Source organism: Argentina anserina, chromosome 7 (assembly GCF_933775445.1).
Source record: "Argentina anserina chromosome 7, drPotAnse1.1, whole genome shotgun sequence".
NCBI classification, from domain to species: Eukaryota; Viridiplantae; Streptophyta; class Magnoliopsida; order Rosales; family Rosaceae; genus Argentina; species Argentina anserina.
This window is the reverse complement of record NC_065878.1, coordinates 23,806,715-23,820,138: the sequence shown is the minus strand read 5'-3', so window position 1 is coordinate 23,820,138 and position 13,424 is coordinate 23,806,715. Positions and strand designations below refer to the sequence as shown.

Genomic DNA, 13,424 nt, shown 5'->3' with positions numbered 1-13,424 from the left:
AGCCTTCAGCGATATTACAATCAACAATGGCACAATGCATAATCATATGAGACAATGTTTTATTATACAGACAATCCAATCCAAAGAGATATCATTTCTGTTTAATTAGATTATATAATTTAACAAAAATAATATTCCACCTAGCTAGTTATTAATTTCTGGCCCCATTGGCTGTTGCTTGTTTGAGCCACCTTAGTTTGTATCATGAAATTCTCTCATCACAACATGCGGGGTTGAACCTTGGTACGTAATACATCGAATTGACTCGTTTAGTCTGTGTACATTAATTTTTGCAATGATCTTAATGTTTTGGTTGTTTACTTATACTTATCAACTTATGCACGTAATTGGATCTCAAATTAACAATCTGCATGTAGTTGGCCAACTAGCTAGGTTCATGCATCATCAACTGCCTGCATTTTTGTTTGATGAAGAGAAATGTGGAAAATTATAATATACATCAATATATGTTATATATCCGGTCGATATTGTTTTGTAAGTGGAGTCAGAAAAATAATATATGTTGTCAACTGTCGAATGTGAGATGTATAACATACATTGATTTATAGTATATTAACTTGAAAACTGTCAACTGTCTTTAATAATTCACAAAGGTGTGCCCTCTCCTCCGGCCGCTTTCGCGCATTATCAAAACATGTTTCTGATTGACATGCGTTGCTGCACCCTCTTCATTCAGACTTCAAAGATACCCCATCGATAGATACTATACATGCAAAAGTTACAAATGGAAGAACTCACCATCGATCTCTTGCATAGTTGCATTGAGATACAAACGATTTCTAGCTACATTAATTGATGTTACCACCTATTTCACTATTTGATATATCCATCTATTAATAGGAACATACTAATAGAAAACATGAGGACAGTCTTGATCGATTTCCATGTGCTTTCACTTCCTTGGATTTAATTTAACTTGTATTTAAGATGTAAAACTCTTAAATGTAAGAGTACAGTATTAACTGTGCCGACAATTATTACGACACTGGCGTAACATGGTAGATACAAGTGGCAAAAAAACAAATCAAGAATGTGCTTGGTGACACTAAATAATATACTAATTCAGATTTTTTTACCGGTGTTGATGAACAAACATGATCGCGAATCTTGACAATCGTGTTGATTTACAATGTTCCCGGGTCAAGATGTACATATACACGGTCTTATAACTGAATTAATAAAATCGTTCAATGTTCAATGATGTATTAGTCAATTAGTCGCCCTTCAAATTAGAAGTTGTTTATTAATTATGATTGTACTATTAACACACCAAACATTTTTATTCACACACATTTTTCATTATTTTATCACTAGAATATAATTGAATTCACTCATTCACTCAAGTAGCTTTGTGATTGACTCTCATCATAAAAAGAGTGTGTGAATAGTAATTTAACGTGTATTAATAGCACAAACCTTAATTATAAGGTAATTTATCTCGAGTTAAGTAATATGGTAATAATAAAGAAGGAATAACGAAATACCAAAAAGTATGGGGAGGTAAATCATTTACTCCAAACAACAGGCACTTTTGTTGTAAATAATCACAAACTGAAGACCAAAAAGCTAAAAAGAGAAGAGTGACTTCTACCAAATTTCTGTTCCTTGTTTTGGACGGTGTAGACCCAGACGACACTGCCACCACGGACTCTCTCTCTCTCTCTCTTCGTCTCCCCTCACTGTTTTGGTATGATTTTATATGCAATTCATATAAAAATCTCAGCTTTTTGATAAGATATGTATATTGTTAATAGAATAGAAGCAAATTAGTTTTTGGATTATCTTTTTCTGTTATGTTTAATAGAAATGAGCCTGGTTTGGATTGGTTCTCTGATTGCTGTGGTAGAAATAGATTCGTATTTTATGTCACTGGTTCAGAAATTTCACAGCGGCTGTTCTTCGTATGAAAGATTTAATCTTTTGTTTACAATTTTTGAAAAAGATTCAATCTTTATGTTCACTGGTACGATTTCTATGTTATTCTACGATCCTTATGATGTTGGATGAATTTGCTGTTGATCATTGGTTGACATTTGATTTGAGGTTTTTAGCTTCTGATTGTCATTTGGAAAGCTTTTTACTTGATGTAAAATCTGGTGGGTTTTGATCAGTTTTAAGAATGATGGGATTTGGGACTTATGGATGTGGAGGACCCTATTTGTCATCATCATCATCCTCGAGTTTATCAGCTCTGGCACCACCTTTTACTGTTGAGCGACCTGTTCATGATCCCTGTATGAGCCAAATGGTGGATTCCTTTACACCACTTGTGGAGGTAACTGAGCCACCGTATGCCACCCCTCCGAATGCATCTTTGCACAACTGGTTGCCTCCTCACTCTCCTAGTTCAGGGTCCGATTTGTTTGCCAATCCTCCCCCAGCATTCGGTCCAGTGCCTTCATCCAATGCGTATAGATATGCAGGCTTGCCAACTGCTGACTCATTCAGTACGAATTTGCCTCCTATGAACACCGTAAGCACGCCTTTGTCCAATGCATGTACTTATGATCAAGGCTTGGATGTTGTGGCGACTAGCTTGGTGGAAGCTAAACCGTATTATCCATCTTATTTATCACCCGCACTTCGTGGTGATAGTCCCATGGTGGCTCCTGATCAACCTAGTTATGACTGGCTATCTACTACTCAGTTTGCTCCCTCGGATGGGTCATCTCAAAAAGAGTACACTCAAAGGCCCTCTTCAAAGTATACAGCTCATTGGGGTGGCTCATGGAATGGACCAGCAGAGTGGGAACAGGGTAAGCAGGGACAATTTGATGGAAGTTTTGGCCCAAAGGAGACTGATGCATCTAGTTTGCCTTATAAGAATTACCTGAACCAAGGTATGTGTTCCCTAAATGTTAAGACTCGGTATCTAATTGGCTTATTTATGTCTGTTATGTTATTTGTTCAGATTGAAACTGTGTTGATGATTTGTTATTTTCTTGTTTGGTTTTTATACTGCATTTGTAACAGTATTTATTAAAGAATAGGATGACGATGTGATTATCTTTTCCAATATGCAGAACCTCATTCCTCCAATAGCTTGAAAAAATATGAAATAGCTTCCCACAATATCCCAGAATGGAATGGATCTATGAACGCAGAGCATGTAGGTGATAAATCCTATGTAGGGAGAAATTCCAAATTCAGCCCCATTGACTTTACAAAACCGATGATGGGATCCTTTTCAGTGGTGCCAGAAACCCATTCTAAGGCACCATCCTCACCTTTTGTCATGAAGTCTACTTATGGTGGTTCATGTGAGAAAAGACAGCACGATACTACGTGCAGTGATATCACATCCATTTCAAAGCCCTCCCCTGGCTTTATCATCAGACCATCAGCTATTGGCACTAAATCTTCAGAACCAGAGATGGGTCTATTCAAAAGATTGAATTCAGGAAGAGATGCAGCAAATGCCGATCATGTTGGTTATTATCCCTCACAGGAGTCTCATCTGCGTCAAAGTTTTGTAGGCAAAGTTACTCCTTTTGATTCAAGCCAACTCGCCATTCACCTAGGAAGGATTGATCCCTTCTCTGTGGAATCATCATCAACAAAGGACAAAGCACTGTCAAATAATGGAAGTATCAACAATGATTCCTTGGACCATTTTTTTAAAGTTAAATCTGGACTCCCAAATTGTCATGTTAATCAGGAAGGTTTTGATGCCGCAGCTAATATCAATGATTCGATCAGCTCTTTTCTGAATTCCTCTGAGAATGTGGATCCTAACAATCCATCTGTGGATTCACCATGCTGGAAAGGAGTTCCTGGTAGTTGTTTTTCTCCATTTAAAGCATCTGAAGGAGTTCCAGAAAAGATGAAGAAACAAGATGGCTGCAATGGCTTGAATCTTAATATGCCAATGATCTTCTCACTAAACACAGGTGAAGATATCTCCTCCCAAAAGCCGGTTGAGTACCATGAATTTGGATGGCTGGGAAATGGTTTGCCACCTCCATTAAAGAAATATTCTGTGGGGAATTCTGCTTTTGGAGAACATAGAGTAGATGATACCATGAAGACTACCTATTACCCAGAATCAAGCCATGATATTAAAACCCCTAATTCAGAGAGTGGAGACAAGTTCTCAAGTCTCTTTGAGCATTCTCATATTGTGCAACAAGATTCTGGAGAAGGTAGACTACCAACTGAAACAAAGAACACAACAGGGAGTGTTGGTGCCGATGTTAACTTGAATATTAATGACACCTTGGAATGTGGTTCATCTCATACCTCTCCTGTCAAAAGTACTGTTTGTGCTCACTCTTTAGTGGATGCTACTACAAAGCTTACCAAAGCAGATGGGGAAGAATCAATTATGAATATGGATGTCCAGATGCTGATTAATACCATGAATAGCTTGTCGGAATTGCTGCTTACTAATTGTTCAAGCAGTTCACGTCAATTGAAGAACAAAGATCTTGATGCCCTAAAAACTGTGATTAGTAACTTGAATAGCTGCATATTGAAGCATGAGGAGAATCTTTCATCCATACCAGAATCACCCTCTGTCCAGCAAAGTACTCTCAAGTATATCGAAGAGTTAAGCAAGCATGATGAAAATGTGTTGTCAATGCCAGATTCACCCCCTATCCAGCAAAGTACTCTCCAGTATGTTGAAGAGTTATGCAAGCCAAATAAGGTAATTTCAATAATATGTGATTTTATATCAAGACTTCATTCTCTGACAAGTAATGGCTTTTGTCATGAAGTTGCTTACTAAATACTTGACACTCCATGATAATTGTGTTAACTTGGCTGAACAAACTCTCCAGGCTTTGAGCCCAGACATGCCGCAGTTGTCCAAGATATTTGCTCCTAGCATTCAGGATCCACTTGATCTTCAGGGTGTTCAGAGACTAACGAATTATGGTAGTTTTGTTAAGAATGATGACGAGGTTATAGCTTCTGTTTCTGCGAAAAGTGACATTGATTTGCTGAAACAAGATGAGATGACTCAGGTACGCACCTCTCTTGGTCTTTTGTACTTTACTATGATAAAAGATATGATTGTCAATTGAGATTGTAGGATGACAAAATACAAAAGATTTACTCTATTTATTTTCGTGGACCATGATTTATAGGCTATAAAGAAGATTCTCAGTGAGAATTTCCACACTAAGGATACACACCCTCAGACTCTTTTGTACAAGAATCTTTGGCTTGAAGCTGAAGCTTCATTATGTTCCACCAATTACAAAGCCCGTTTTAATCGTTTGAAAATTGAAATGGAAAAGTGTAAGGCTGACCTATCCAAAGGTAAATATTATAACATTCACCCATCATTGTTCTTTACCTATAAACAATAAAAAGATAAAATTTTGGCTTTCTCATCATCTTTCTTATCTTTTATTAATCTTTTCAGATGTTTTTGAACACGATATGATGACACAATTGAGGTCTGACGTTCCTGCTAACTCAAACCCAGTTGAGAAATTGACACCTGAAGTTCAGGATTGTCCATTGCCAAAGTTTAACCCCCAGGAGTTACCTTCTCTAAATCATGAAGATGACGATGTTATGGCAAGATTTCATGTTTTGAGGAGCCGCATTGAGAACTCAAGTTCCATGAATGCTACTAATGGGGATGGATCCAGCTCAAGTCTATCTCTTTTCCCTGACGAGGTTGACAAGGTTGCACCTGAAACAGATGCTAGGCCCTCACCTAGGATCTCCCTCCAGGACTCTCCCACATCTAGCATAACTGGCCTGACGAATGATTATGAGGCTTCTGTTATGGCCAGATTTCATATTATAAGAGATCGGGTTGAGAACTCAAAATTCATTAGTGATGCCAATGTGGAAAATCCAGTGAGCTTTAAGGTCTCTTGTGAACATGAGGCTGACGAAGTTGCACCAGAAACAACTGATGATGGCTCAATTCAGGATTACCCTGTTTCGACCACAACTAGCCATGCAAATCAGTATGAGCATTCCGTTTTAGCCAGATTTAATATCCTCAAATCTCGGGTTGACAACTCTGGTGACAAACCTGCGGTAGGGGAACCTCAGGAACATGGTGATCTTGGGTATGCGGGTAAGAGAAACCTTGGGCCTATTATTTGCAACAGATCACAGGATGGAAGTTCAGATGTAAAAGAACAACCTGTTTTGCAGAGTCACATAGCTGACAATAACGAAGGCAACTATATGGCCGCAAGGGAGTTCCGTCTGTTCTTTGAAGATGATCCCGGTCACATGATCAACAGGCCTGCGAATCAGCTTCCTGCCGTTTGTCCAGATCGGAGCTCTTCATCAGATTGGGAACATGTCATGAAGGAGGAGGCTTGGGGACACAGTTGTTGAACCTGATGCCGGATGTACTATGATTAATTACATTGCTTTGCTGGTTGCTTGAAAAAATTTATAACTCTTCAACTTTCCAAGTTTGTAAAATGATAAATCGTCGCCTACAACGACGAGGGTGTAAATGACTTTGGTATGGTATGTACAAAGTGGAACTTGTGCAGATGTCATGAACATGTGTTCTGTACTACTCATGAGTTCATAATCATTGTCAGGAGTCAGGACACTCGCATTGCTTACTGTATGTTGCCGCTATACACAACTTGATGCCGTCATCCTTTTGGTTTTGCACTTTTGCCGGAAATGAAAAATCAGAGTTTACCGACCTAGTGAGCAGCAAACAGTGCAATTCAGGGACTCCATGGATAACAGCTATCAACCTGGTTCTCTGCAACATATTCTCTCGGATGGATCACGGACGTCATATACATATACATTTACCAGAGAATTTTTCAAAAGCAGAATCCACATTGTTTATTTCCGGACCCAGCATTTGGGACAAGATATTCACTTGCTATCAAATCCCTGATATGAAGGCAACATCAGGGGAAGGGTTGAAGAAGCAAGAACCACAGTAATGCTTTAAAACTACCTTGGGGTTCAAGCTTTTTCCCCAAAAGACCAAAACAGTGAAACTGATGTAGACGCAAATCAAATTAATCTAATTCTCTAACTACTACCACTTGGAGTTTCTTGCTCTCCATTCAAGCTTGATCCATAGTTTTTGATCCAGGTACGCGTTAAATCTTTCTGGTTTCGTTTTATAATGATATCTGCATCAGGGTTATATACTTATATGTCATATATATTAATCCCATTTTACTTGTCTTGTTCTTCTACTTGCTTAAACTACATGCAAGCTTTGACGAATTAGCAACAACGACATTGTAGCTTAGCTGGCCTTCTCACTTGCCTCTGAAGCTGGGATGCTTAATTTCCTGATTAGTTAGCTCCTTATTAATAAACTAATTTGTGATTAACGACTTCACGTACTTTTTCTCAGCTATTAGCCTATAAATGTGAGCCATAATGTGTTAATAGATTCACTTGAATACTGTGATAAACTGATAATCAAACAGTATAGAAGAATGAGTTCAGAGAATCTCAGTAGTGTGTTTATAGTTTTATTTGCTCTTCTGTTATGTCAAACAGGTGTTGATTCACAACTCCAAGTTGGGTTTTATGGAAGTTCATGTAATGTAGCGGAGTTCATTGTGAAGGAGGAAGTTCGAAAAGGGTTCATTGGAAATCGAGGAGTGGCAGCTGGTCTTGTGAGACTGCACTTTCATGACTGCTTTGTTAGGGTGAGATTATGTTTCTTGTGAAAGAAATGATGTGAACTAATTGTTATACACTAGCTTTTGTCGTAACGTTTTCTTTGCTGCTTGCATCTTTATTCAGGGTTGTGATGCATCAGTGCTGATTGATTCAACTTCCTCAAACACAGCAGAGAAAGATGCACCAGCAAACAACCCGAGTCTACGGGGGTTTGAAGTCATCGACAAAGCCAAGGCCAGACTTGAATCAATATGCAAAGGTGTTGTATCATGTGCTGATATAGTTGCTTTTGCAGCAAGGGATAGCGTTGAACTTGTAAGACACATACAAACACCTCCCAGCTCCTTCAATTTTCTTAGGCCGGCCTCGATTCTGATATGACTTGATTTGCTACCACAATGCAGAGTGGAGGGCTTGGCTATGACGTTCCGGCTGGAAGAAGAGATGGCAGAGTTTCAGTAGCTTCAGACACATTCACAAACTTGCCTCCTCCAACGGCCAATGTCAACCAACTCACTCAACTTTTTGCAAACAAGGGTTTCACACAAGATGAAATGGTCACTCTCTCTGGTACTTGATCAACCACTTTGAATTCATGGTTCCTTGCGAAACAATCATGATCGCTTATGATAATAATGTGGCATTTTACAGGAGGACACACAATTGGGCGCTCTCATTGCGGCTCTTTCACTAATAGGTTGTACAACTTCAATGCAACAACAAGCCAGGACCCTAGTTTAGATCCGAGCTACGCCGCGCAGTTGAAGCGGCAATGTCCACAAGGCAACACAAATCCAAACTTGGTGGTTGCCATGAACCCTTCCAGCCCTTTCACAAATGATGTAGCATATTACGCTGACATTCTGGCAAACCGAGGGTTGTTTACATCAGACCAAACTCTCATCACAACCTCCGCAACCGCAAACCAAGTTAGTCAGAATGCCAGGAATCCCTTCCTGTGGAATAACAAATTTGCTGCTGCAATGGTGAAGATGGGTCGACTCGGTGCGCTCACTGGCAGTGCCGGTGAGATTCGGGCAAATTGCAGGGTATTTAACTAGCACAGAGCGAGGATGCCCACCCTTAAACTTGAAGATGAAAAGGTTACTTGATTTTCGCTATTAGCTTCATAATTTCGTGATATATCAGACATTTTGCTCTCAAGTATTTTGATTTTCGATGTAGAAATCAATTGAGTGCCTTCACGACTCACATACAAAAGAATTTCCCAATTATGAAGCGGACAACACCCTTGAGTAACGAAGAATAATAAAACCTTCATGAATCATGAGAAAGATGAGCAAAACAAAAGCCGCACTATGTCTCGAGTTTAAAACTAAGTAGAAAGCTCAATTCAGCATAACTAGATAATTACTGACACTGATGACATCAATCAAAAATCTCATGATCAAGTAAATACTAAATACTGAAAATTATTAATCCTCAACCACATCTAGTGAGCTATCAAGTAGTGAGCTCCATTATGGCACTGACAATGTCCCCGCTGTGAGTCTTGAGAGCCTTGACTGCCTTGCTCCTTGAAACCCCAGCCTGTGTCATGACCAAATCAATGTCCCGTGGTTCAACACCGGTTTCATCAATCTCTTCTTCCTCCTCATCCGCGGGGGCTGCAGCACCAGCTCCAGAAATCTCTGGTTTGGCCATCACAGAACTCATGTCTGGCATTCTGAACTGCTGGGCAGCCTGTGTCTGCAGCTGAGAGCTCAAATCCTCAATCTTGGCCTCACCGAATATGACATAGGTCTCCGAGTTTGGGCTCTTGAACACATCCGGTTTCGAAATGAAAAACAGAATCTGTAAATAAATAAATGGTCAGCATTTAGCGCTAAATAACCGCACCAAGTTACAGATAAAGTGAATCAAACACACTGCACAGAAACAAAACAGCAGCTCACGTTTTTGGTTCTCTTGATGGTAACCCTGCTAACACCAGTAACTTGCTTCATCCCCAGCTTCAACATTGCCTTGCGACTCTTCTTCTCACTCCTGCTTTGCTTCGAAGACTCATTTCCACCTGCAACACCCTCCCTAAAATTAAGTCGACAACATACGTAAAACCACAAACCTCAAAGTAAACAAATGAACCTAGTGAAATGCCGAAAATTCCAAAGCTTTTAGTTCATAACAACAGAACCACACTCGAGTTCCAACTTTCCAAACTCCAAATCCAGCTCAATTCGAAAGAAGCTTCCATTATTTCAACCAATTGCATTACTTATTCCATCCAATTTAGCAGCCCCTAAACTCAAGCTCATCAATCATGTAGTTCAACCAACCATCACAAATTACAAAAACTACCCTTAACAAATTCATCAATGACAAATTACAGAAACCAAAACCCTAACAAAAACAAAAAATGAGAAAAGGAAGCCCACCTTGAGCGCTGTCTTCATTGTCATCGTCGTCGTCGTCGTCGTCATCCTCATCGTCCTCGTCCTTGTCGTCCTTCACGTCCTCCACGACGACCTCATCTTCTTCCTTGTTCTGCAACACATTCAGACTATTACTACAAAAAAAACAAAATCCAACACAGAATTCAGGGGGAGAAGCTAGCCACGGACGGACCTGAAGGCCGGTCTTGAGGGACTGCTCCTCTCCGACGAGCTCCTCCTCGACGAGCGCCGGCGACATCTTGCGGTGTTGGTCGGAAGTCTGAAGATAAAAGAGTGCAGAGGATTAGGGATATGGTGCGTCTTCTGTTGTGGTGATATATGGTGTTTCTGTGGTTTATTGGGCCTCAATTTGGGCCATTCACATTAATTCGTTACGAAAGCCCAATCATTTTTTATTAGAGCCAAAAAAACGCAGCCATTTTACAGCATTGCGATTTGAGACCGAGTTTTTCATAGTTTATTGTGAAGAGAAAACAGAACCCTTTATCAACTTCAGTTACTTCCACTTATGTTGTACAGAGTACAGACAACATCTGAAAAACGTTCACAGTTCCAAAAGAAGCCATCTGAAAGATATACCGTGGAGAGTTAGTACTCGGTGAACTGAATATGAGTATAAGAGGATGACTTCAATCGACAGGCTTGTAGATCAAAGGAACATTATAATAGAAAACTGCAGTGAAATAGTTTATAATTACTATTCAGAAGAACAGATCAGATATGTAAATGCTAAGATCTTAGATTTTAGAAGCAATGATAGCATCAAACGATCTCAACTTCATACTAATCAGAAGCAGAATGTGTTTAATTCAGCACCCTCACTCATCAGTCATCAATCAGTAACTCTCCTTATAGACAAAACTGTGCACATGAATTTCAGCCCCCTAAACACTATTACTTACAATTTCTCCTACCCCATTTGCAACATAGTTTCAAGCATGAGTTTCTTCACTGCTTGAACACAGGTGCTAGTGACTTTTTCAATATCCTTTCCCGCTTCCATACACCATTGCTGTCATAAGCATCACAATGTGATGACAGTGCATTGTTACTAGAAGATGTCCACAATTTGCAGGGAGCTGCTGTATCGCACACGTAGCAGTAACACTGCATACAAATCACAATTCACGAATTAACCACATGTTAAACAGAGAAAAGGGCACACACTTCTTAACAGAACTGCGGATTGTAAACTCCATTACCAGCTCACAGTATTTCTCATGCGATGTTGTCTGAAACGGAAACTTAATGCACAGATGCCTCGAATGTGGGTAATCTCTGCATGCCACCTACACCATTATCAACTCAAATCAATACTATGTACTTCATAGTTCAAACAGCTAGTGAAACCAACCCTTCAGAGCATAAACAATAAGCAGATTGATAGCTCTCAAACAAGTCTCTAAACACTTAATCAATATCCAATGCTGATTACAGATTCCATTCAAGCCAAACAAACACATTATATATCATAATAGTCTCATAATTCAAAGCAATACCAACAATAAATACTAAAGTTGTACTCTTTTCACATTTCAGAAAAAAAACTTCTAGGGCTCAAATCAAAACAGAACAAACAAACCAAACTTCAAAATTGGGACAACAAAAAATCAATTAAACACGAAAACCAAGATGGGTCATGGCCAAAATCCAAACCTGGCCTTTCTCGGCAACAATGGCGATCTCCGGCGACCCACCAACCCTATCCGCCGGAGAAAACATCTTCGCTTCCTGCGGCTTAATCGGGTCGAATCCCAGAATGAAGCAATCATCGAGCTCCTCGAACCGCTTCACGTCCTCCACTTTGGTGACAATGAGGTGGTGCCTGATCGGAGTCTCGTCGTCTTTTGGTTGTTCTGGGCCAGACGGAGTGTGCTTCTTGATCTTAACCTTCTTCTCCGTGGATAAATCGATCGGAGAAATGGGAGATTTGTCGGTGGTGGGGTTCATTTTGAGATTCAATCTCTCGCTGCGTCGCTGTGGGGCTTGGTTTTTCGGGGCGAGGGTTTTGCGTTTTGGGGGCATTTGAATCAGTTTTTGAATCTCTCTACTTCAAAAGTTCAAACGGCTCTTAATTTTGTGCAGGTAGGAGGAGCCCATTCATTCGTAAACCACATGATATTGGGCCGAATAGAAGAAAATTTCTTCACCCGTGTTTCCAAACGACAAAACATATTTCGAGTCTTCGGAAACCTATCGGAGATGGTTAAAATGTATGGCTTTCGTGAAAATGTATGGTGGTCAAAACATATAAACGGCTTAAACTGTATCGTGTATATATAAGTCGTGGATAAAAGTATTTCTACAATTCATACTCAAACGGTTTACTCTTCGAAATCATTTTCTCAACATATTTGAAGTTTTGAACTTCTTAGCAATCGAAAGAGAGAAAAACAAATTCAGCATATGAGATTATTTGGTTAATTACACTCTTGTGCTATAGACTAAACAACACATATGGCTGTTACTCATTAGATATGAGTAATTAGGACACACTCGTACGTACGTGCTCTAGACTAAACGACGCTTACGGATGTTTCTCGTGTTAGGGATGAGTAATTAGGGACACTCTCTTCCTCTTGTTAATGATAAGTAATTGGACTTGGGTGATGCCCTATACGACTCTCTTGGGATAATCCCAGGCCACTTCTTCTTGAGGAGGAAGGGTACACAAATGATTGCATGCTTATCTGAAGAAGAGTCGATCATCGGAGTGCATCATGATGTGATGTTAGCGATATATAGCATGGTCGAGTAGAGTGGCGTGAGCTATTGATTGTATCATTTGTTTTGGACTCCATGATCCATTTGGGCTCACGCACTATATATATATATATATATATATATATATACACACACACACACATATATATATATATATATATATATATATATATATATATATATATGTGTGTGTGTGTGTGTGTGTGTTTATAATCTTAAGCTTTGATGGATAATTGCATTATCTGCATCTTCATTGTGCGAATTGTTCAAAATCAGATGAAGCTAATCTTGCAGCAGGGTAGTGACTATTTGTCAATCTTTTTATGGAAGCTTCCTTGAAAGAGTCTTCTTTCTTGAGTATTGACTTCCTTATACACTTACAAAATTATATTCAAATATGAAAGGGGTTGGTGAGGAATAAGTTGGTAAAGAAATATATACCTATTGGTTGTGCAATATGCTGGGGCTCAATTATTTATATCTTTCCGGGCAACCAAGCTCAATTGCTTCCAGAAAAGCAGTGGGGTTATGTGCATGGCACTTTTATCTGGTCACCAAAAGCTGCAAATATATCTATGCAATATTAGGTGAGATGTTATCCCATTTGCATGATTTGGCAATTGCCACCCAAACTAATCAATTGATCTATGTCCGATTGTCCGCCACATAATTGTT

The 13,424-nt window shown here is 39.4% G+C and overlaps 4 protein-coding genes across 5 annotated transcripts; 2 read left to right on the top strand and 2 right to left on the bottom strand.

Moving 5' to 3' along the window:
- Nucleotides 1-1,658: 1,658 nt before the first annotated feature.
- LOC126804090 (uncharacterized) lies at nucleotides 1,659-6,580 on the top strand. 2 transcript variants are annotated; one of them, XM_050531861.1, is made up of 6 exons: nucleotides 1,659-2,861; nucleotides 3,045-4,669; nucleotides 4,803-4,988; nucleotides 5,112-5,286; nucleotides 5,393-6,064; nucleotides 6,145-6,294. In XM_050531861.1, exons 1-6 carry the CDS (start codon nucleotides 2,141-2,143, stop codon nucleotides 6,156-6,158), a joined length of 3,393 nt encoding a protein of 1,130 aa, XP_050387818.1. In that variant the 5' UTR covers nucleotides 1,659-2,140; the 3' UTR covers nucleotides 6,159-6,294. The 2 variants fall into 2 exon arrangements, with proteins under 2 accessions (XP_050387818.1, XP_050387817.1); XM_050531860.1 differs by having other exon boundaries at nucleotides 1,660-2,861; nucleotides 5,393-6,580.
- An 832-nt stretch (nucleotides 6,581-7,412) lies between these two features.
- LOC126804092 (peroxidase 5-like) lies at nucleotides 7,413-8,867 on the top strand. The gene is made up of 4 exons (XM_050531862.1): nucleotides 7,413-7,637; nucleotides 7,735-7,926; nucleotides 8,016-8,181; nucleotides 8,263-8,867. Exons 1-4 carry the CDS (start codon nucleotides 7,422-7,424, stop codon nucleotides 8,670-8,672), a joined length of 984 nt encoding a protein of 327 aa, XP_050387819.1. The 5' UTR covers nucleotides 7,413-7,421; the 3' UTR covers nucleotides 8,673-8,867.
- Nucleotides 8,868-8,908: 41 nt separating this feature from the next.
- LOC126804093 (nascent polypeptide-associated complex subunit alpha-like protein 2) lies at nucleotides 8,909-10,336 on the bottom strand. The gene is made up of 4 exons (XM_050531863.1): nucleotides 10,198-10,336; nucleotides 10,008-10,116; nucleotides 9,528-9,646; nucleotides 8,909-9,426 (listed from the first exon to the last, which is right to left on the bottom strand). The coding sequence occupies exons 1-4, from the start codon at nucleotides 10,261-10,263 to the stop codon at nucleotides 9,076-9,078; spliced, it is 645 nt and encodes a 214-aa protein (XP_050387820.1). The 5' UTR covers nucleotides 10,264-10,336; the 3' UTR covers nucleotides 8,909-9,075.
- Nucleotides 10,337-10,925: 589 nt separating this feature from the next.
- On the bottom strand, nucleotides 10,926-11,975 carry LOC126803870 (RPM1 interacting protein 13-like). Its single transcript, XM_050531587.1, has 3 exons — nucleotides 11,682-11,975; nucleotides 11,228-11,314; nucleotides 10,926-11,132 (listed from the first exon to the last, which is right to left on the bottom strand). Exons 1-3 carry the CDS (start codon nucleotides 11,973-11,975, stop codon nucleotides 10,974-10,976), a joined length of 540 nt encoding a protein of 179 aa, XP_050387544.1. The 3' UTR covers nucleotides 10,926-10,973.
- Nucleotides 11,976-13,424: the final 1,449 nt, after the last annotated feature.